This window comes from Anas acuta, chromosome 3, assembly GCF_963932015.1.
Source record: "Anas acuta chromosome 3, bAnaAcu1.1, whole genome shotgun sequence".
Taxonomy (NCBI): Eukaryota; Metazoa; Chordata; class Aves; order Anseriformes; family Anatidae; genus Anas; species Anas acuta.
The window spans coordinates 42984853-43008356 of NC_088981.1; the positions used below are offsets into that span (position 1 = coordinate 42984853).

General features: G+C 36.1%; 1 protein-coding gene across 2 annotated transcripts in view; it reads right to left on the reverse strand.

Annotated features, from left to right (window-relative positions):
• Nucleotides 1–5266: 5266 nt before the first annotated feature.
• TTC13 (tetratricopeptide repeat domain 13) overlaps nt 5267–23504 on the reverse strand; it is a 38252-nt gene continuing 20014 nt past the window's right edge. Inside the window, exons 15-23 of one of the 2 annotated variants that reach the window (XM_068676829.1) lie at nt 21117–21209; nt 16794–16877; nt 15158–15242; nt 12865–12971; nt 11451–11586; nt 10661–10740; nt 9434–9512; nt 7371–7450; nt 5267–5429 (exon numbers count right to left, since the gene is read on the reverse strand). In XM_068676829.1, the coding sequence (XP_068532930.1) occupies nt 5306–5429; nt 7371–7450; nt 9434–9512; nt 10661–10740; nt 11451–11586; nt 12865–12971; nt 15158–15242; nt 16794–16877; nt 21117–21209 (868 nt within the window). In that variant the 3' untranslated portion in view covers nt 5267–5305. Of the gene's footprint in view, nt 5430–7370; nt 7451–9433; nt 9513–10660; nt 10741–11450; nt 11587–12864; nt 12975–15157; nt 15243–16793; nt 16878–21116; nt 21210–23504 lie in introns of both variants that reach the window. The other variant, XM_068676828.1, reaches the window with a different exon arrangement.

Genomic DNA, 23504 nt, shown 5'->3' on the forward strand with positions numbered 1-23504 from the left:
AAAAGTCGCTGCCCAAGTGTAAGGGCTTCATCCGGTAGGAACAGGGAGCGTGGCGGGGCTGAGCTTGGAGGATGTGCCCCAAACGCCCGAATAAATGCATCGCCCATGGACTGAAGCTGTGGTGGCTTTTTGTTTTGCCTTAGGTGTGCTGCCCGGTAAAGAAGAATGCTCTCAAAAGATCGATGAATTAGGATAAGTGTGGGGTGGAAAGTCAGGCCAGAACAGTGGCAGTAGCGCATGTTCACTGTGTCACAGCACTCCTGTTCCTACTGCCTCTGTCACTGAGATTAAGGAAGACAATTGTGCACTGCCGAGTTTCCACGTGGCACCGGCCTCTTCCATAAATTATAAGGGATTTCTGACAGCCACAGCACGAGTCTGCTCATGAGTTTATTATCTAGAGCAGGAGCGCAGTACAAAACCATCATCTTTAAAAAAATTACCAAACTGCCCCCCTTTTCTGAAATCTTGCCTTATGACCAGCTTGTGCCAAGAGCATGGTTCTTTCTAACCTCCGTTCTTCTCTCCAAACCTGTTTTCTACTACTGTATTTACAGGGAGAGCCTGTGTGAAACCAGCCTTCACTCCAGCACCCTGTTTAGTGTTAGCCTCACTGTGTGCTGTCCGCTGAAGTCTGTCGTCGGCCCCAGCTGGCTGGAGCTGTACACCAGCATTCCCCAGTATATCGGTATCCCAGAGGGGAGCCCATCACTGTAATATAACATCACTGTAATATAACATCTTCAAAATATTCCTGACATAATCAAGAATTTCATATGCCTTTCCCGCAGCCAGATGATAGCTGCAAATTGTAGTTAGGTTGCAACTAATAAAGCTTGAAATTATAAGAGACTTGATTTTTGTCAATTATGATTTCCAACCCGTTTCAGGTACTTTCAGACATGGAGTTCTCCCTATCTGCTATTCTGAGCCTTATTTTGTTAACCCATCCATATAACCTGCAAGTTTAGACTACAAACCTGCTTGCCTACCACCACCTTATTTCTCCCTTTCAGAGATCTCTTCATCCTCTGTACAAGTGTACTCTGTATCAAGTCCTAACTGTGTGTGGTAGCATACACGAAAAGGAGGCTTACCAAAGACAAGTAAATACATTGAGACTAAATCTGTTTCACCTTTTGTGCTGGGTAGTTGCACAAGAAATTTTATGATCTTCAAAATATATTATGAAGTCTCACAAATGCTGAGGTTCAGATTAATGGGTTTCCATTGCTTAACCTATTTCTTCTCCTCATACGTTCTGTAATATTAATAGATAAGTGGTTGGGTTGGGCCTGCAGTGCATCTGTGTTCCCATTTTAAAGCTCAAACGATAGCTAGACCAGTTGTCTAAGATGACACAGGAGAAGATGAAAAATGATAATTAGATTTCTCCACATATCTACTTCTAAGGAGATAATTACAGTTCTCCACGTCCTCACATACCAGTCCAGTTATATAATCTTGTTCTGTTTGTTAAACTTGTTTGAGAGCATTATTTGACTCCAGCTCACTTTCTTAGTCATATGTATCGCCCAGAGAAACAAGCCTTTGAAGCACCTATGCACACACGCGCGGATGCAACACACGCTTTGCCTACCTTTGCCTTCATCTGCCACTAACAATCTTTTTGGCTGTCAGCAGGGGGATGGGTATGAAGTCAGGCACAGGGGTAAAAATGAATAAGGAGCAGGAAACCTGGACAGCTGTACACAGCTTGTTTGTCCAGGTGATTTTTCCTCTTCCCCACCATCAATTCTCTACTCCCTCTTATCAAAGCCATAAAGCAGAGCCATAAAACAAAACAGCTCTTATTTTACAGTTCCAAGAACTTCCTGGTCAATACCAAAACAGATTTCCCCCTTATCAGTGAATTATAATAAAACGTACAGGTCTAAAGGAAAGACCAGTGTTTGAATACAATCAAGGCATCAATTTAGGAATCTTTCCCTTTTTACTGAACCTTTCCCCATTGTGTAGAAATAAAATGATTCTTTTCCCCCAAAATGATATCTAATAGATATTTCTGAAGCTTTTAGACCTTTAAATAGAAGGCATCATAGAAGCAAACAGTGCTTATTTATAACGGGGCAGGGAAAGGTACTCAAGGAAAAGTTTGGTGAAATAACTCAATTCTTTCAATAAAAGCTCACAAACTTTACCCTTCACTTCACAAGTTTTACCTTTCACTTTACCCTTACTTAGAAAGAAACACCTAAGTTAGGCCTTAATGTAAATTCTGACCAAGAAAGTTTAAAATGCATTCCCATTAGTACCCACCAGACAGATGGTCAAATTTGCCTTTATTATAGCTTTGCTGATGAATTTTAGGTCAGCATATGAAATTCTTCTTCCTTTTTTTTTTTTTTTTTTTTTTTTGATGAGTTTCACTTCCTTTCTCAAAGTTATACCAAGCCTTCCCGGTGTTTAGCAATACAATGAAGCGCACTAATGGCTACTAACGTGGATTCTAGCCATTTTCTTTTTTTCCTAGATTTGCTTTTTGGATATACACATTTTGTACCCCATTGATCAAATATGTGTACTAGAATATATTTAATACTTTACCCACAAACAAGCAGGAGCAGAGAATCCTAGGCTTTAAGCAAACTGTGCTCAGATATGGGCAGCCTACTTGCCTTCTGATACTTGAGGAACAGATGTTGGCTTCAGGATACTGCACACTGGATTCTTCCCTTAGGTGGGAGGTGGGTCAGTTTTTCCATCAAATTTAACCTTGACATTTCTGTAGCTCCAGCACAAAGCTCCATGCAAAGACTGAAACAGATCCTAGACCTACCGACTCAGACAGACCCAAGTTAGGGTTAAAAAACATCTTTAATGCTACTTATTCCTTCCTCCTGCCTTCACACTTAACTTTTGCTTACATGTATAGTAACAATACCATAAGCTAGCAGAGAGTAACACTGGACACAGGTACAGATTGGGAGATGAGTGGCTGAGAGCAGCCCTGCAGAAAGGGGGTGGACGAACACTGGAACAGGCTCCCCTAATGAGGCAGTTGATATCCCATGCTTGTAAGTGTTCAAGAAGCATTTGGATAATGCCCTCATCAGTATGCTTTAGCCCTGAAGTAGCCAAGCAGTTGGACTTGACCTTTGTAGGTTCCTTCCAACTGAACTAGTAGTTCTAGTTTGTTAACTAGAAGTTAATACTATAATAGCACTTGTTCTTAGAGACATACTTACTACATGGGCAGCAAAACGTTCTGGCAACAGATGGTAGAGGCGCTAAGTGGAAGAAAAGCACATTCTTTCCCTACTCTAATATTTTCAGTATGTAATCTTAGAATACAAGACTTAATGAAAAAAGTTCCTGTGGATAGATACGCATCACCATTTTAGTTTGATCAGGAGCACACTTTTGAAGTGGATCTCCTCATCTTCTCCACTTAACCACATTTTTTTTCCCACCACAGGAAGGTCTCAGAATACGTGTTGTTTCATCCAAGAAGTCCAAACCAGAAGATGCATTGCTAACATGCATTCCAAATGTAGTGAGCAGTCAGTTCACAAAATAGACAAGCATAGAAAAAGACCTCTGAAATTAATAGTGTGGGAAGTGTTCTACTTATACTGGGTGGGATGTGCTGCTTCCTAATGTAGACATAGTACACATTCACTTTTCAGGTTTCATTTAGAAATAGCTCTAGGAAAACCCACATGAACATTCAAGACTCTAGCTACCCATGGTTGTCCTATGCTGCCAGTGATCAAGTTAACAAATACTGAATTTAAATCGAGTCCTCCAGTTGGATGTCAGTACTCAGAGTACCTCTTGTGGCTTTGCCTTTTTTTTTTTTTTTTTCTCCTTCTTGCTCCAGGACTTACACACATCTGAGCATACATACACACACAGAGCCCACTTTGAATCCAATACAGAATAACATTGTGTGGAATAATCAACAAGCACTTTCCCTTCAATAATCTACCCTATTTTCAGCCCCACTATTAAAGTAGTTCACATATATCAACATCCTTGAGGCTTTGCTGCATTACTTTTTTTTTTTTTTTTTTTTTTTTTCCATTAAAGAGGCAATTTGGAATGCATCATGCTGTAGCCAGAAAAAAAAAGGTGTATGCAGGATATTTTCACCTCTCCCTTGGAAAATAACTTGTTCTTTACACTATCTCGTGCTGCATGATTGGGACAGATAGTTGCTATTGCACAAAGTCCTAAACTCTGGAAAATTGGAAGAAAGTATATAGAGTATTTGTGTGAAAGATGACAGTAAAAGAATTAGAACAGATTAGATTATCAATATTAAACAAGTTGAAATCTATATCTAAAACGGAAAAGTTCTGCACATTTTCAGAAGTGTTGAATATCAACGCAGAAAAAAAACTGAAGTCACTGAGGAAACTAGGTATTTGTCCCAACATTGCTTGCCCTTTCTGAGTTCATTTAACCTGAGGAATAGACGTAAAGTCACAGAGCTTAACCTAAAACGAGTACGATACAGTTAAGACTCACTGGAAGTAATACGACTATGACAATGAGAAATTGGTTCATGGTATTGTCCATGTTGTCTGAACTGAATTAGCTCTACCCTACAGGAAGTCTGTCTTTCCATCAGTCCCCTTCCAACAAAAACAACCCAGGGAGCCCTAGATTGTTCTCCCAATATGCTCTCAAGTTTGTTGATATCTTTTGCCAGATACCGCCACCAATGGGTATATGGAAAGAGAAACTAATGCACTGCTGCTGTGTTTTTGACATTTACTCACCGAGAAGCTAACCCCCGAATGTCATTTGTTTGTTTTTGTTTCCAAATTATGTTCTCCTAAAATCCGTTCCTTTAAGCTGACATCTGTTCCTTCACTGGATTACATTACATGAAATGCCTGTGTATTTACCAATTACTCACACATTTTCTCGAGGTTTTCCATGCAGAAGACAGAGGCTTTGGAAAAAAAAATTAAAAGGGAAGTTGCACGGTGGTATTTTCTATGCACTTTTTTTTAAAGTAAATCTTCACTTGCAGAGCATTCAGAACATAAGTGAGATGGAAATTTCTTTTTGCTCTTCATTTCCCCCCCCCCAAACAGCTGTATTTCTTGTTAGAGTATGTCAAGATACAAGAAGTTAACTGTTCTCCTTTTTTTTTTTTTTTTTCCCTTTTTAATATTGCTGGTCACAAAGATTCCCTTTCCTAGTGATCATTACTCAAATAAGTTTGTGTACTCTGTTTATTGAAAAAACAAACAATAAACCCAGTTTGACCATATTTTCCCCTTCAAAATAATTTAGGGAGCAGCATATCTTGGTCTTTTATTTGTATAAATTACACAACAGCTATAGTTTTTTTTAGACAATAAGACGAGTCTGTATTTAGTACTTCAATCATCGTTCTCAGGGTAGGAAAAGTCTCTGATACTGATGGTAGACTCTTGTAAGAAGGTGAAATACTGAAAAAGGAAAAAAATATATATTAATCTTTTGCTGCATTAAAAATAATTTCCCTGAAAGTTAACATATTAGCTTGTATTTCTGTTCAAACGCTTCAACACATTTGGGACTCGAAGCCAAAAACCTGTTGATCACCACCAGTTCTTGCTTCTCATGACTCCTCACTTCAGGAGCTGCCCTCACTATACAGAATGAAAACAATCACTAAATAAGAGCCTTCTGAAATGGCAGAACTTAAAGCAGAGTTTTATTGCTCTAAATCTTGAAACCTTACTTACCTTACGCACTATAATTTCTATACCACAGACAAATTAGCTCCCCAGGTTAATTATCATCACATAATTACTTCCAGCTCTTTGGGCTGTGGTTCCACAGATACTTTTCTCAGTATCAAGCAAAGCCAGCTTTAGCATTTTCTCCACTCTGGCTCATTCCTCACCCATCTCTCAGTTGAGCCAACAAATCCTATGCTGTGAAACAGACTCAGTTAAAAATAACCTTGTCAAAACCAAAATTTAGTTTCCTGATCTGGTTTGCTTTGGGATCCCCACACATAATTTCAGCAGTACAACTGAGAGGGTCAGATACACATAGGTAGGGTTGGAATAGCTTAAGCTGACTTTGCTCCAACGAGAAAAGATAACTTTTGTGTGGTAAAGGTAGTGTCAGGAACTGGGAAGTTCCTGTTAGGTCAAAGCCTTCTCTTCTCCAGGCTAAGTAAGCCCAATTCCCTCCTGTTGGGGCATGTGCTTCAGCCCCCTTTACCATCCTGGTGGTCCTCTCATCAAGTTGCTCCAGTTTATCCTTCTTTACTGTACCAGCAGCCCCAAAACTGGATGCAGGTGTGATCTAAAGTGCTGAATGGAGCAAAATCATCCTCATAATCTATTTAGAGCAGCCCAGGATGCTGCTGGCCTTCCCTACTGCCAGCTCACATTTGGTTTGCAATTTATCAGGACTTACAGGTCCCTTTACACAAAGTTGAGACTCTGTAACTTTTCCTAGGGACTAAAGTGTTTTAGAGGACTCCATAACTTTCCTAGGACCAAAGCGTGGCTGACCAGCCTCTAGTTTCCTTGGGTTGTCCTTCAGGCCTTTTGAAGGCAGATGCAATATTTCCTTTCCTGAAGTCACCAGTAACATCCCCAGATCCACATGACCTCTCAGAGATTAAAGCTGGCCTTGTAAGGACATTGGTCAGTTCTCTCAGCACCCTTTAAGTGACTTGACCCTGTCCTGAAAGATACTAAAATTTTTTTTTTTTTTTTTTTTTTTTTTGTCTCTAGCCCCATTTTTAGATTTTGTATGGGGAATATCCACTAAGGGACAAATCAAATGCAACAGTTCTGTAACACTGACAAGGAATTAGTATGTTCAGTAGTCAAAAACCACTCTAAGAAACATCAAACTTTTTTTTTTTGGCATAATACACAAGTCATACAGTTATATTAATATAATACTGCATATTCAAAACTTCCATTTACTTTGAAAATACTTATTCTTCAAATTAAAATAGCACCAACAGATAAGTACATCACTTTCAGTGTATAGGTCAGAGATCCATAAGAATGGAAAGAACCACCAAGTTGAATCCTCCCCCCTTTTTCCACTCAATCTCAAGATTCATTAATAACAACTACAGGAAAAAAAGGCAAATTATACCATAGGACAAAATGAAGAAAATATTAATTCAAGGAATTTTCTCAGTGGTAACACATGATGACTGGATGTGTAGACAAATGTTCTGTTAGCCTAGGAAACTGTTTACAAATTAGGATTTGTTAAGACACGATTTGAAAGTTAAAAATAGACTGGATCATTTGCTAAATTCATCATGCCTAAGTCACTTCTTCAGCATAGGCTTAAATTTGACTTAAAGTCTTTCATATTCTGCTACCCCACACCCATCCTCTTCCACCATCAGAACAAAAAAGATTTACCTTTTTAGGTTCATCCAGCTCCTTGCTATTTTGCTAAAAGCCTCAGATCCTGGTGCTGTCATTGCTTCAAAATCAACAAGCTGAAAATGCAACAAAATTGAAGAGATCTTAAGAAATGAGAGAAGTTTCAAGTTCTGTAATTCCAGGAAGTTAATCCCTGAATATTCCTAATAGATAACTTCAATTTTAAAAATGTATCTTTCCTTTTGTGACATAACACAGTTTTTCCCTCTAAGCAAGATGTCTATACTACTCGGTGACAGAAAATATGGACCATCTTCAAAATTATTATAATGTCCAATTAACAAATAAAACTGGGATATTTCACATTTTCACACACTGTATCTGCAAAATATCATACCATAGGAATAGTAGACTTATACTGGATTTTCCAGGCATTCTGTATTATTTCTTTCTACAACAAGTTTTTAGAGTTTAATTACAAACAGCGAAGAACTCTGGAAACTTCATATCTACAGCTCACAGAAAGTTTTCAGCAAAGCAGTGCTCGAAGACACTGCTTCGTTAAAACTGCTTAGTGAACTCTGGTTGAATTTAAGGAAGGGTTCCAATCAAATGTTTCCTCTGTTCCTGGTGGAACAGAAGTAAGCTTGCTAACTAATCTGTGCTCAGGCTATTTTCTCCCTCATCACCAAACAATTTGGAAAAGCAGCATGCATGCCAAGCACTGAATCTGACTGTGGGTTTGCATTCCTGTCCACAATAAATAATACGCGGTCCATGGCTACTGCCAGACCTTCCAAGGCAGCAACAGGACGCTTGACAACTACACATCTTTGGCTTCAGAGCAGTCTGATATTGCATCTTAGAGCTTGGGACCAGCTCTAAGAGATCTGTCAAGAACTCCAGGTTTCATTCAACTAGAAAAAAACAATTTCTTGCAGCTAGTGAAAACCTTCCTAAAAATGGTTTTGTTTCAATTCAGGTTCTATTTCAGGAAAAAAATAATTTTAAAAAGCCTCACACATAAGAATTGCCTTGAAGTTTCCCGTAAGACAGAAATCCTGTTTTTTAGTAAACCTGAAACATCGCTTGACCACATAAAATTGGTCAGCAAAATGCACTACCTTATTAAGTCCTAAGAATATGCTTTAAAATAAAATATCAACAACAAAAAACACTCCACATAAGTAAATATTCAATCTTAGTTTGGGCTCCTACAAAACACTGCAGATATCAGCTTAGCAGCCCACTGAAATTGAAGGTTTTTTTGCTATCTCCTCTTAAAAGCAGCTAGGAGTACAGTGTATATTATTTTCATGTCCATGTTTATATTTTTGCTGTTGTTTTTAATGTTATCAGCCTTCTAAACTCAGTACTAAAAGGACAGACTTTGTTTTCAGGACTTTCTAGAATAGATGGGAATGTTGCCCTTTCTTCAGTTATCCGCACAGGGTATTTCCTTCAACAATGAGTCTCACTGAAATTTTGCTGATTCTTTTGACAATACATTAAAGAAACTGAGGTGCTCTCGCTCCTTTTATGCTGAGGAGGTGATACAGCTAATAGACCATTAGTTGAATAAAGAAATGGATGTGGAGCAAGGTGTTATAATATTTAAATGAAATCCGACCTTTCAACTGACTACATTTTAAACTGATTTCAGAAGAGGAAGAGATATTACGAGGAACTGCAAATACATTTTTTGATTGCTAAGCCCTAAGTACTTAAGAATACATTGAGAGTAAAGAAAGAATTTCTGCTGTGTGTCCAGAAGAGCTGCTAATTCTGCCTAAGTATTCTCAGAATCCTTTTCAAAGAAAGCTGGAAAATGCAGCTCAGCATACAAGAACTGCTTCCCTTCCAAAGGTGTAATTGCTGTGGGACGCAAGCTGCTACCATTTGACTAAGCAGAGTTACTGTATATACTATTTCTAAGTCTCACCTACTCTCAGTTCAGCAGCGGAATCTTTAAAACTCACCCAGGCTACCTCATCTCCAGTAAATAAATGTGTAACTTCTGTTCATTTTACAGCTCCTTCCTCAAGTTTACATGCATTACTTCCTCCACCAAGGCTGAAGCAGTGCGTTTTGATACTTGCCTTTCCTTTAGGAATTTTTCCTGATACTTCTTTTCCACTTGCCATTAGTGCTCCCATGATCACTGAATAAGCTATTACACTAAAAAAAAAAAAAAAAAAAGTCAAAGTCTTTCCAAAGCGTTATACTAAATAATAGCTTTAAAAAGCATTCCTTTAGACTACAAAAAAAAAATTGTGTATATTGCTGTTTCACAGAAGGCTAGCAAGAGTTACAGAGAAATAAATTTAGAAATAAAGTGCAACACACTTAAAAAGCGAAATCACTTCCTTTCCAAAACCATTGAAATAAAGATCCTATGAAGTTTAATTACTGCAGAACAGTTTCTACAGTAGTCAGAATTATAATTTCAGAACTGTGAGTTCTTAAAAATCTACACAGCTGAATACAGAGCAAACTCCTGTTTCCAAGAAGCTTTACTGTAGCCCAGAAAAGTTTATAAACTTTCAGTCCTACAGTGCCTCTAGCTCTGTTGCAGTAAAGGGATTCCCCTACCCCATCTGTTCAACTTTTTTTTTTTTTTAATTGTGAAATTCAAACAATTTCTTTAATCTTTTCATTCTGCAAGATAAAGTAAAAGGCTGATTAAAGATACGAAAGTCTCTTGATTATTTGTTTATATTCTACTGAACTGTGTTTATCAATAAGCTTAAAACTCATAAGTGCTCTGTGGAAAAGAGATTAGTAACATTCAAACCTGGCTACGTGTATGACTTAAACTAGAATTTCAGTTGAAGAGATCAAATAAATATGGAAAACTTTATTCTAATGTTTCATTTGGCGACCCTAACAGCTGAAAAAAATATTTTAATAAAATGCAAAGTAAGTATTATCCTAAGGTATACCAAAGTATAATTAATATAAAATACATGGTTCAGTAAAGCTTTGAATTAAATTACAGTGGCCTAACAATGTGGACTAAGAACCCAAATGTTACAATTTTAAAAAGACACTTTTCAATCCCTGAGCTGAAGTCTGTAAATACAGACTACTCGTCATTTTAAATATACATGCAGCTATGAATAGTTACTATCAGCAGTTACGTGCTAGCTTTTAAAACATTACAAAATCAGTGTTCATCATCATGGCAGCTAAAATAAGAAACTGTACAGGACAGACAGTCCAACTTCTATTTTTTTCATATTAAAAATATATTAGGATACTGTAATACATGAACATTTTACAGTGTGCATCCAAGACAACAGATGTGATAAAAACCAATCACTAACCTAGATCCTCTTGAAAGTGGCATTAAATTATAGAAATAATACACTAATGACAGGATCAAGTTGCACACAGCATCTGCTTCCTAAACAAAGACAAAAAGAGAATTAAAGATTGTCTAATATCCAGATGTTACTATACATATGAACATATATTTGGAAAAATCTTGTAGCACTTACTTTTAGAATAACCATTTCAAATGTGAAAAATATAAGCTGAAGCTTGATTAACATATATAAGCAACTTATTTTATTATACCTTTCAAATTTAGGTGAAACTGTTTACCTATACTGTGTTGAAGGATGAAAAGTGGGAAGTGAAGGCTTAAATCTGGTCAAATTCTCATTATAACAGAAATCAACATGAACACAATTTTAGTGTGTTTTTTTTTTTCCATGACTCCACGTTACTTCTCATCTTACATCCAGCCACTATAAACCAAATCTGCATATGATCTTAAGTAGTGCTTATCAGAACAATGAAACAGTGATGACAGACCCGTGCAAACAAAGGAGAAAAAAATATCCACTACTTCTGTAGCAGAACACATTGTGATATCAAGACCTTGTCTGGACTCTCTCCAATTACTGCAGCAAAGCAGAGCAAATTTAAGTAGCAGACAGAATGATGGTAATTTCTTATAATATTTGACATAACTGGATTTAAACAAGCAGTCTATTTTATTACTTAAGATCTCTGTCAAAAAGTATTAAGACATTGACTGTTAAACACAAGGTATAAAAACATAATAGAATTTTATCAAGGAACTCATAGTTTCCATTAAAACAGCCTTACCCCCAGCTCTGCAGACAGAATTAAAATTTTTCCTTTAGCTGTTAGATCCTTATATAGAGCATCTATTTCTGCATGATACAGCTGTGTTCTTTCTTCTGTTGTCTGAGTTTCTACTGAAAATAATATGTTTCCAACTCTATCAAACAGATTAAACAAGAACATAGATAATTTATTATTTTGTTTGCATGTATACAGGCTAAGTAACAAATGTGTAACAGTTAAATACTACATCATAACTTTTTCCTATATTTTTCTTTATATTATGTGCATTGCCCCCATTTTAGTTTAAATAAACACAAACACTGAAATTAGAAACATTTTGCCATGTTGTAAGTTTATCTGAAAGAATACATCAAGATGCTATCCAATTTTAAAACATATTCTTGGCTTTGAGACTCCTGTATAGAATGCAAAATACAGCTTTACAAACTTAAATCTACCAAAATGGAATTGTTTTGGTATAAAAGCATGACTTCAAACTACAGATTAAAACAGATTAATATAGAAGAATATTTGTAAGAAGTAAATAGTATACCATTTTACTAATACCAAAATATCTTTCTAAAATAGTGAAGGCATGTTTTGTTTCATTTCAGTGTATACAGGCTTACGATTTAGAATGTAAAATTAGAAGTTAGGAAATATGTTAACACTTTAGAATAGAAGTTCAACTTCCATGTCCCAGCGTTACAAGCACTCAAGTTCTGGGAAAAAATCCAATGCACAGAATTTAAAATCCCATAATAAACCAACAGCACAAGCTGTCTAGTTAATCTTTCAGCTGGTAGTTGGAAGGGGTTTCTGATTAGTTCTAATTAGATTCAGATTAACGCTCTTTGAGAAGACAAGTAGTCAGCATCTATACAGTGAGAAATTTGCTATCTCACTCAATGAGATAAGCCCGAGGTCCCACCTGAGCATATCCTCATAGAAAAATAACATAGTCTAAACTGGCAGAAACAGGTCTGCAAACATCTCAAAACTACAGAAAATTAAAAGGCCAAAATCCAAATAGAAGAGTCTTTTCCATGCTTTGATAAAAGAAATTTCCATTCATGACTTCTCAGCCTCGATAAAAGACAAGGTCTCACAACAAGAAATGTATTTTGATATGGATAAAGAATGGCATTTTTCCTCCTTTAGGCTTTTTATATTTTAAAATGAATAACAAGGTGTCTCTTCACTTATGTTAGAGAATCATCTCAACTGAATTCCACAATTACTGTCCATATTCCCTCTCTGTCAGGGGACACAAGAGGAATCAGAAGTGCTGAAATAAAATTTAAAAATATGGTGGCAAGAACGTCACCAATGAAAAACAAAAACCACTTGATGCAAGTAGAAATGGCATTTGCGAAGATAAATTGCCAATACTTCATCATTACTTAAGGTATTTGAGCCCCTGAAAACATACTTATCTCCTGTTATGGTAATCGTGAATCCATCATATTCTTTTCCTTGATCCTTAAGGCTGGGGACTTTTGTGTTCACAGTAAACCCATCTCTTGTTTTACTGTTAAACTGCTTTCAAGAGAAAAAGAAAAGTAATATTAGAGTAAATGCAAAAAGACATTTGCCTCTATTGTTTTGAATCACTTAAAACTGGAGAAGAAATGAAAGTGGACAAGCTGGGTGAGCAGTACAAAGAGTTACTGTCAACTACATTATTTCATTCATTCTTCATTTGCTACTGGATGGAAATCTTAAGTACCGAATGAGGCATTTTGCCATTCAACTTTAACTATATAGTGAATATAAAACTGCCTCGTGTGAAAAGCAACTGTAATTTGAACTGTACAGATTTCTCCCCAAGTTGCACATTGACAGTAACCATTTGGTGTAACAATGTAAATGCAAAAGCAGGAATCTGAAAGTCTGCTTTTTATGTTTACACTAAGAAGTAGCTGTATTAGTTTAACTGTGGATTCCAGAATACAATCTCATAGCAACACTTTGTTAACTGTGATCCAATTTCAATTAATGTTTATCCTCATCAGAAGGAAAAATATCACAGAGTTTAAGAATTTTACAAAGCTACATTATCTAAATGTAGCACTGTAGCCAAAGAATTGTATAAACTAGGCAAAACTGTATTTAAGTAAAGCCAAAAGCCCAGCTTTTGACATACAACATTCCTCAGCTATCTGAATAACCAAACTGCGTCAATATTAGCAGGCAGCTATTTTATACAGGCACTATTAATGACTATTGTGCAATAGTGTTGAATGAATTACTAGGACAATTATTTATTTTAAGATAGAACTTGTGATCCAGAATGTTATGTTTAAAGAGAATCCGCATTTATTTTTAAAGAAACAAATCTAAAAGCCTCTAATGAGAAATAGCATTCCACTTAGATGCAGTTCAGAATAGGATACAGTTGATTCAAACCAGAGCAAAACGTACAGGTTATGAAAACCAAGAAAAACATTTGCTGCCAGTTCTTAGAAACATTTATAACAAACTAGGTTATGTATAGTCCACTATGTTTATACATTTTCATCATTGTCTTGGAATAACCTGTATTTTTAACTCCAGTAATAGGATTTCTTTTCTCTTTTTTTCTGGCTTATGATTCTATAGTAGCCATAAGAAGTGTTCTACAGGGCTGTTATTTGCACTTTCATGTGGCAGTATGCAACACAATCTCCTAACCACCCCAATATCTACAGTCTCTTCATCACAAGTTTGTTTAGGTTCAGCTGGTATTCGTGTGGATTCCTCTTCAAAGGCCAAGGACAAGACAGGAATCTAAAAAGGACAGACTTCCAAAACTCTGAATTTTGTAGACCCTTATATTTGTAAAACCTATTAAAAATGCCACAGAAAAATTCAGTGCTTGAGCCATGTGGCTTCTATGAAGATACCTATAGTGCACAAGTGAGGAAATTCAAAACCAGTGTATCAGCAGTAGCAGCAAGGTAAACAAATCTTCTGAGGAACTGTTCTGTGGCAATCAGTCAGAGTGACTGATCAGCAACAGCTTGGTATCTGTCCATGAAACCACAATGCAGACATACCAACAGAAAGTTAGGAGTTGGTCTCTATTTGGAGTACATATTCCTTCCCAAATTTTATTCTATTCTAAATGAAGTTCTGTTCAATCTTTTAGCAATAAATACTTTGTAACGGTGTTTCCCCAAACCCAAATACTTACATAAGGGTCATCCTAGAGTAATTTGAAAGGATTGAAGGGAGAGGGGAAAACCCGTTACTTAAATCCAGCTTAAGTCTCATTGCTTAAGTTGAGATCATAATATAACTCATTTGGCACGCCTTATGATCCACTGTCTTTCTGCAGATACCGTCACCAGCAAGTAGTAAAAATGCAGGTTTCCCTCACTCCTTTTCCAGAGCACAAGAATGTAAAACACAGTTTCAGGTTGGCTATCAGTGACTACAGGCAACATTAGTTGCAATAGTTTCACATTAGATTCACCAAATGAACTTGTTCCTTCCATGTTGTTCTTGATCTTTCAGACATATCTTCAATTTTTTCCTTCATACTGTACACACATGCTGTCAAACCATTACAAAAGATCTGACCACAAACCTTTCTGGCTGGTAAGGCAGAAATACCTTTAATTAGTGTTTCCAGTTTGTCATTTCTAACCATTTTCATGGTTGTTACATTCTGGGGAACTGGATATGTCCCATAATATGCTGTATTATTTTCAGCATATTTTGAAATGTTTACTTTGATTTACCTTCATTATGGGAAGAAGATCTTCTACTTTATGTACCTTTTCCAAAGCTTCTCGAACCTCCAATAGTCCTTTTGGATTATTAGCACTAGAAAAAGAAATGATCAAATATGGAGTCACAATGGTTGAACATGTAACAATTCTGGAAATCCATCTAGCTTTAACTTAATTAGCCATATCAATGGTTAGTACAATGAGTTATTGAAAGGTATTTACTTCTTTTCTGAAAAGGAGTTTCTTCATACTTGACCATATGGTCACCTATTCTAGCACAAGAGAGTCACTTTCTTCAAAAAGAATTTTCCACCCTAGATCATCTCAGCTTATTTTTTCAGTTTCAATCCTCAACTTCAAAGTTCAAATTTATCTTATTTGTGGTTGGCCACTCTGAAACATTGAACAGTGCTTGTGTTTATGTGTGGGCAGGGGTTGTTAATGAGAGAAGACAGAAAAAAAATAGTTTTGTTAGAAATGCTCTTCCCAAAATGTGTGCATTTGTGCAGCCTCAAATGTAACATATATATTACAGGTGCAGGCACAGATGGATAGTGAAGAAACCTATTGAACCAGCTCTCTAAAATTTATGACTGTACACAGATTTTAAGAATTGAAGTATATTTTAAAACCACTGCACAAATTGCTCTGGTTCAAGGTCAAAGGCTACTGGCTCAGCCTGGAAAAGTTTTCAATGGAAGACAGACTTTCCAGTTACTACAAAGCTTATGAATCATCAGCTATCAAATATGTTCTAAAACTTTAATGTTTTCAATTGTTATAAAGCTTTTCTGTACTTTTATTTTTGGTATTCACATAGCACAAAGAATAATAGAATGTAATATTTAATAGAAGTTGCCAGGCCAAAGAAAAATTAGAAGACTTAAGAGTTTCTTAATTTTTTTATTTTATTTTATTTATTTATTTATTTATTTATTAACTTTGTCAGAATATTGCTGTCACAAATAAGCCACAGGTTGGGAAGATATTTTACTCATAAGAGAGTGATCAAAGTTTGAAATTGATATAAACGCCAATTTTAAGATTATCCACATTCTTCTGTTTAAGGATCTACTACCATCTTCTGCTTGAGCACAGTCTACAAACCCATCTATGTAACAGATAGTAAAGAATTTCTGTTCTGATAAAACTACTTGCCAAACACCAGTTTTATATAAAATTGCTTTCCCTATCTTCTATTTTTCCTTCTCCTCACTCCAAAAGGTGGGATTTATCACTCTATTAAAAAAATTAATCTTAATATCCAGAGGAAATTATAGTCTATTTTACCAGGAACTGTACTCCGTTCTACCAGGGGGGAAGACATCTTTAATGAGTCATATTTTATAGAAAGAATTAAGACCCACTCATGCAAAAACTGTGGGTAGAAATTTAATACCATTATTTAATTAGAAGTATACTATAATTGACAATATTTTTCTGATTAGGTTAAGTGGCAAATAATAGGATTTTGCATTTCTATTAGGAAGTATAACAGCTATAGACACTAAGAAAACTAGAACATAGAATTACGGAAATGTCACTTGGACTTTCCGAAATTAATCACTATGTAAATTTCAGATCAGTATTACCAGGGGAGTGAAGCAGCAGGCAGGGAGAAATGAAAAAAAAATCAAAAGCTTACCCATGATAAACAAGGATCCTGTCTTTGATAAAATGCAGAATTTTCTCGAAGTACTCCAGGTACCGCATGTTAATGACCTGGCCCCTACAAAACAAAAGAAAAGTTTCTCTTTAAAGTCCTGTTTTTCAACCCAACATTCCAGGGCTAAGGCAAACGTTGTTCATTAAAATTTGACAATATTTTATCCACAGATGCTCTTAGATTGAAGTAAAGAATTAGAGTTTTTTTCTGAAATGGCAAATTGCCCATCCCCAACTTTGGACATAGATTCCCAATTGAACTTGCAAAAATTCATGTACTGGTACAGTTGTTCTCAGATAAACTGCATTTCATGGGTATTCTCCCATTTTTTGTATATCCATTATCTATATGATAATTATCTATTGTAATAGGATAGAATTTTCTCAGACAGTTGTTTAGACTAGTAGAAATTGCAGAGCTGAGAGAATTATATGTGCACACTGATTTACTTTGAGAACCAACATTCCCCATTTTACTTATTTGTGAACAGATGTGCTAATATGCTCTAACATAGTTTTCCATGTACAGTTTTCACATTTCCAGGTACAGTTTTCTTTACTCACCTGAGCACCTACTTACTGAAGTAATTTTGCTTTGACTCCTAACAGGAGTACTAACTGTTGAATAAGGAAACAAGTTTTTTTGCCCCCATAGAACACTAAGAAAAAATATAAATAAAAACCTGATAAAAACCTGCTAGTATTATAACCACTCCGAGAGGAAAAATTACATACCATTATTGCATTTGTAGGAGTCCTTCCTCTTCTCCCAGTCTACAAAACAAGATTTTATAAAGCAAATGTTATCGCTCTCTGAGGAAGCAAAACCACTGTCAATCACAGGAAGGTGTACACACCTAGCTTTTATTCACTCTGAGTAAGTGATTTTGTCAGCTTAACTCCCTAATGTCTCACTCCACCACCTCACACTTTAGTAGGCCTGGTCTCAGAGTAATTGCAGAATCGGTCTTTAAAAACCTGAACAGAATTAGAACACATACATAATCTGCACAAAGGAAAGGGAGGGAGAGATAGAAAGAGAAAGGATGAAGATAAATTTCTGTGCATAATTTGCCCTTGTTGTACGTCCCATCATTTTCCATCTGTATAAAAAAATCTGTACAACAGGCAGAAGCATGTCAGAATAAGGAACTGGATTTTCCTTAAGTGGCATCTTGGAAAATGCATCCAAACCAGACCTATCATTCCGTAAGGCTACCACCTAGAAGCAGCAGTACTGAGAAAAGACTTTTAGTGGGTGGTCAGCTTTAATTTCTGTATATTACCACTTTCTTCTTGTTGAACAAGCACTACTACCAAAACTTCAAAAGCAGCACTCTTCTAGAGAGCGTCTTTACTTTTTCTTTTTTTTTTTTTTTGGTAAGAACACTGAGTGTATCATTAATGTTTAGCTGATCCCAAATCCTTGTTTTGCCTACGGAAATAACTCAAACTTTCACTCTAATTTAAATAAAACTTGGTAACTTTGATCATTTGCCAGAAAAGAGATCAGCCAGAGTTGTGCTTGTGTATAGACCCACAAAGTAGCAGCAATATCCAGTATCTTGAGACTGTTAAGATCTGGAAGCCCATTAAACACAGTGAAGTACAAGACTTCTCTTATACCCTCTTTTAAAAGCTCTCCAAATGAAAACAAAATTGTTTCCTGACACTCTTCAATCACTATACCATTCCGGAAAATAATTTTGAATTCAGAACTCACTGAATGCTAGTGCCTCCACATGTAAACATTTTTTTTTTTTCAGAAATCATTCAACGGTGGACTGTAAATGCAATTTCTGAGGCAAAGAAAAAGCCTATGTTGACAAGTACCCAATCCAAGTATTTTTGCACACAGAAATTACTGGTGTACAACTTATAACAAGCTAGAGACAGCATGAGCTCAGCCTGACTACATCTGTCGTGAATACTAAAACAATGAAAGGAAGTTCCACTTTTCAAATCGTTCAGTGGCTAGCTAGTTTAAAACATTACTCCTCTACGCTCTCCACTATCCCTCCTAGAGCTACCGAGCCCTAATTTTTGCCAAATAAACTACACAGATGCAAAATAGGAATACTGAATGTTATGTGCAGTAAGACACTGAATCAGAACAACTGAAGAAATGGTAGTTACCGGTATGAACTACACCCAGTACTTGCAGTTATATTTCTTACATGCTTCCAAGACAATGTATGCCATTAGCCAGAATGTCAAAATATTACTAAGTTCATATTCTACTAAGTATTATTTGAGCTTCTGTCAGTAGGGCCCATAACAAATTAGAAAGTCAGGAACCGTTAACTATCCTATTCCCTTGGAACAAAGAACAAAAGGCTAGTGTTCTATTGTTAGATAAAATCGTTTTATTAGAGAAAATCATTTTTATTAGACTTGTTCTAATACTTTCATGTCTTTCTTGTGCTGGGGGCCCTAGAGCTGAAAGCAGTACTCCAGATGGGGGTAAGCCCCATGTGAAGTCATCAGGAGGGAATCCAAAAGCAGAAACAAACCACTATGGGAAGCTAACCAAGGAAAACAGCTATTACTCGGGGTGCAGAATCATCAAACAAGTATTGCTTTCTAGAATCAAAAAGGATGCAGTCAGCAGCCAGTACTGAACCATGATCAACTCTTAAGGCTGCTTCAGATCTAGTGTTCCCTCTAAAAAAGCCCCTAAATGGTAACTCCCTGATAATCATTAATTTGCTGTCAAAATATGCACAACCAAAATGCTGATGAGATCTCCAAAAGTCAAGGCTGATCCAAAACCAAAAGATTAAAACTGCAGGCCTATCATTCTCGAAGTTCATAATGCTTATTTTAAATTTCTACAGAACCACCACAATAACTGGAACAGTAAATTGTCAGTTTTGTTTTCCTATCAGTAGAGCAATTAAATCCAATTATTAAATGCAATGAGCAAAGCAATTACTGTACTTTGCTCAGTGAAAAACAGTTGCTGACAGAGATCTTGAACAAGGGTGCACTCTTCAGAATATGCTTTCAGCATAGTAATCAAGTGTTGTTATATTAATGTCCTTGCATTCTGCCACCTTAGACTACCTAAGAATTAAGTTTTCCCCTCTCCTATTTTAAAATAAAAACAGACAGAAACAGATGAAGTATGGAAGACACCCTTGTCTCAAAGAATAGATTGTTGTGATTTCAGCTGAAGCCTACGTGTGTAGAGAGGAATGCAGTAAAGATGGACAGAGTTTGGAGTCCAAATGTAACACTTGACTTGAGGGAAGACAGAAGCCTAAAACTGTCCAATAATGAATACATCCCTGAAGGGCAACCACCAATTGCAATTTGGAGTTTAAAACTACATTGCCATCGCTCCTTAAAGTAAAGGGGAGCCTTGTAGAATGGTAGGACGAGCGTGGAGGAATTATCAGTAGTGATCATCATTTGTGAACATCAGAATATCATTTTTTTACTTTAAAATTCTTGAGAAGGCTTTGCTTCCTTGTCTTGCTTTTTCCAAGCACATTCTCAAAAAAGGAAGAAGTAGATATGAAAGCAGAATGACAGATCAAAGATTCAATACTTCCCATAGTAGGGGAGAAAAAAAAAAAAAGATGTTATCTGGCTACATATTTAGTTACAAACACTCTGCTCCTGTGATTGACAGTGATGTTGCCACATTGAGTCTCTCACACTTCTACCACTTTGTGGGAGGTAGCACTACCTTGAGTGCAATACTGAGTCTTGCAGATTGGGAGAAGATGGAACGTACAACAGTGGTTCAATCTTTAGTTTGAGCTTTGTTTGAAAAGGCACCTATTACCTTTGATGGGTTACTTATTTTGTCACCTTTGCTTTAATTCAGCCTACTTTGAGAACAACTAAAGAAACTGTTTTCTCCCTATTATAAATTGGGAATAAAGGCAATAAGACAGCTCTGTTTCATTATAATTGCCACTGTCTTCAAGAAATATCATCTGCAGTAGTAACAGCTGTGATCAACTTTACCTTAAATGTAAAAAAAAAAAAAAAAAAGATCATTTGGGAATTAAAAACAGTATGTAAAAATATGCACCTTCCAGGTACTACTTTTTATCTTGCTGTAAACAGTTGTACAGTTGAAATCCAGGAGGAAGAGAAAATGTCATCAGTGAAAAATAAGAGTGCACAATAAATAAATATTCCAATAGAAAATAAAAAATACACATTAAAGTAAATAATATAGTATTGGACACATATGTCCTTAACGTGCATGCTGTTTCATGAACAACCAGTAAGTTTTGGTACAGTGCCTTAGTGTGTGTGAAAAAGCTGTTTGGCAAAACTCTCATACCTGATTAAATTAATGTGATTATTAAAACCTCTGCTAAGGCTTCGGGCAGGCATTTGGTCCAACCAAAGCACAGGCTGGTCAGGGTCTGCTATCCTACAAAGACAAAGGACGTTAACATTGGCACATTTCACTCCATGTAAAATTTCTAATTGAACTTTGTTCTCTCACACAATTTTTCGCAAAAGCTAGAATTCAGAAGTCACAAAAAATGCTTTTTGTGATTTTAAAGAAATGTACATAGGGTTTTCATAAGAAAAGAATTTATAAGCATTTTATGTAGCTAGAGGTTGGCTCACAAAAAGTAAGGGTTTCAAACAAAGTTGCAATATGTCCTATGGTCTTTCAAAGCTTTGCATCAACCAGAAAATGTAATTCCCAACCCTTCCCTTCTTTTTAAAGGGGGAATGCAGACTATTTTCAGAAGTGCACTCCTTGTACCTAAAGCATCCTCTTATTTTTAGCAGAATACTTACTTACAGAATGGTAGCTAGTATTAATTTTCGCCTCGTTTTAAATTCCATAGTGCAAAAATGAGGCTGCTTGCTTCTTGTGTCTTCCATTTAATAAACTAATAACAGCAGCACAGGCAGTGAAAACAGAGGTTTTCCTAGTGCTGTTGATATACTTCAAACACCTTTTTGGCAGATCTATTTTTAAGGAGTGGCTATCAGTCTGATTGCTACTAATAATTGGCTCATTATATCTCACTGATCTGCATAAGAACTATTAACACTAGCATTACTTTATTTCTCCCTCACCCTCTTGTTTGTTTCACCTACCTGGTTTAGCCTTTTATTAGAACATAGACTCTTTTGCTGCACAACTGTTTTTTACTTTACAAAAGTAAATATAATAGGGACTCCACTGAGACCCCTAGCTGCTACTATCATATAAACAAAGAAAATTAGTTACCCTACAGTAATTGGGATTCTTCAGTCAAACGTGCCTACAATTATTCCATTTTAGGGTACATAAAACAAAAGAAAAATCTGATTCTCATTGCCAACAGAACCCATTAAATCCACAAACACATATGTCTTCCTGCTGATAAAGGTATACATGATTCCTCCTATGACAGCCTTCACTTGCTCTAGGGAAGAATTTTTTGCATCAGAATTGCTCACCTTAAGTATTAATAAGTTCAGTATCAGTGATGCATTAAGAAAAATAAATCCCCACAAAGCATAAGACCTAAAAATGTGGGCAAGTCTAGTACCAGGTCCTCTGAATCACCTCTGCCTTAACTGCTTGGAAGGTTGCGGGAATTTTCATGTCAAAATTGAATACTGTGTCTGCAGCAGGGAGCTTGACATTGCACAGTATGTTAGTTTATAATGCACAGGTGTTAACTAAGGAGAGATTTTTAAGAACCAAAAACCTATAAAGAATTAAACCAATATAAGTGAGGTGACTGCTGTATTTTGTCTTTCTGGACTCAAAAAAAAAAAAAAAAAATCAAACGCCTCAATTCCTTCTTGCTCTTCACAGATGTTACTGCCAGAATAACAGCAGAAAAATGCTGCCTCATTCTATGATTCTACAACTCTGAGTACGTTATTGGTCACCTCTGACTCAATAAAATGCACAAGCCACAGAAAACCATGACAGACTGGGAAACTATTCTGGATGATTGCTTTGCACTTGTTTTACTCTTACACTTTTTCTTATGAACCTTCAACTAGCTCTTGCTGTTGACAGGATGCAAAGTTATATTGACCACTGGTCTTAGCTATAGAGTCCAAGATAGTAACTTTTCTTACTGAGGAACCTGATGAGATGAGACCAATCTGATCATCGTGACATGGCTGTATTACTGCAATTTTAGTGAATTATTTCATGTGAATTAATCACACAAAAAATAAAAAGTTCAAATGTTGAGTATTTCAGCTGACAAGACTGTCACAGACTGCTGTTAAACATCTGTTGTCTTCAAGCCCAGAAGCTTCAGAAACAATACTATGATAATTTCTGCTCAATCAAGTGGACTGCATTTGAAACAAACCTAGAGCAATACAATCCTTTCGCCAAACCTATCAATCTCCAAATGGGAAAGCAAGACGTTCCAAAAGGCTGTTCAGAAAGGCAAAGGAGTATTTTTCTAATAACTTCATAGATTAAAAATGTAACAAAAAATGAATTTATTCAAATAAATAATTATTTATGTAAAAAATGTTCTTGTTAGTTGTACACTAATGCAAAAAGCATCATTGGTATTTACAATGGCAAGAGATAATCAGATTCAGGTCTCCTGCAATCAGTTTGTGCAATTTTTCCACAGAGATGGGGTAGAAGAACCAAGTAAACAATAAAAAAAGTTTTCAAGACTACTTAAAATATATTCTGTAGAACTTTTTTTTTTAATTAAGTATTTCTACATCTGAGAACAGT